Below are 720 nucleotides of genomic sequence, written 5' to 3' on the forward strand. Positions count from 1 at the left end.
CCAGCCAATGCCATTGTATTTTCGTACGGTCATTTAACTGTTATGGACATGGTGAGTTTTGAGCAAAACTGCCTAATGGGGATTCTTAACATTTTAAAAGCTTTCTTCAGTGTCTTGATGTGAGTTTCTGCTTTTTTTCCCCTCTCCTTTAGGTGAAAGCTGGTTTGGGCATTAACATCATTGGAGTTGCTGTAGTTATGCTTGCAATTATGACATGGATAGTACCTATATTCGATCTCTATACTTACCCAAGCTGGGCACTACATATTCCTTCTACAAATAGCACTGGGCTGTAAAAAAAATAATCCTGGGGATTGGATTGGTTTTGTTTCTTTTCTTTTCCACTGACATGTGGTGAGTCACTTAAAATGCTTTTTGTCACCACAACAATAGGGATCCACAGTACTATAAATGCCATATTTCACAGTCCTAGAGACTGATGATCCAGTCTGAGAGTCTAATCAGGCAGAGTGCTAGACTTTCTAAATACCATAAAGTTAGATCAAGTTTCTAATCTAGTTCAGCTAGTCTGAATGTTTATATCTTCATATTATGAAGGAAAAAAATAAATGTGCATAGCCGTTATCACTGGCAGTTTGCCCCCATTCTCAGGGTAGTGGAATAATGAGATTTAGATTTTATTATTTCAAATACTTTTTCTTACTATTACTTTGGTGATATTTGGGATTTGTCCAAGAACATGTTGGTTTTCTGTTTTCT

General features: G+C 36.5%; 1 protein-coding gene across 1 annotated transcript in view; it reads left to right on the forward strand.

Annotated features, from left to right (window-relative positions):
- Nucleotides 1–296, forward strand: part of SLC13A1 (solute carrier family 13 (sodium/sulfate symporter), member 1) — a 24519-nt gene extending 24223 nt beyond the window's left edge. Inside the window, 2 exon segments of the mRNA XM_010285329.1 lie at nucleotides 1–51; nucleotides 153–296. The exon segment at nucleotides 1–51 is cut by the window's left edge and continues 30 nt beyond it. Coding sequence (XP_010283631.1) covers nucleotides 1–51; nucleotides 153–296 — 195 coding nt within the window.
- Nucleotides 297–720: the final 424 nt, after the last annotated feature.

Source organism: Phaethon lepturus, unplaced genomic scaffold (assembly GCF_000687285.1).
Source record: "Phaethon lepturus isolate BGI_N335 unplaced genomic scaffold, ASM68728v1 scaffold804, whole genome shotgun sequence".
Classification (NCBI taxonomy): Eukaryota; Metazoa; Chordata; class Aves; order Phaethontiformes; family Phaethontidae; genus Phaethon; species Phaethon lepturus.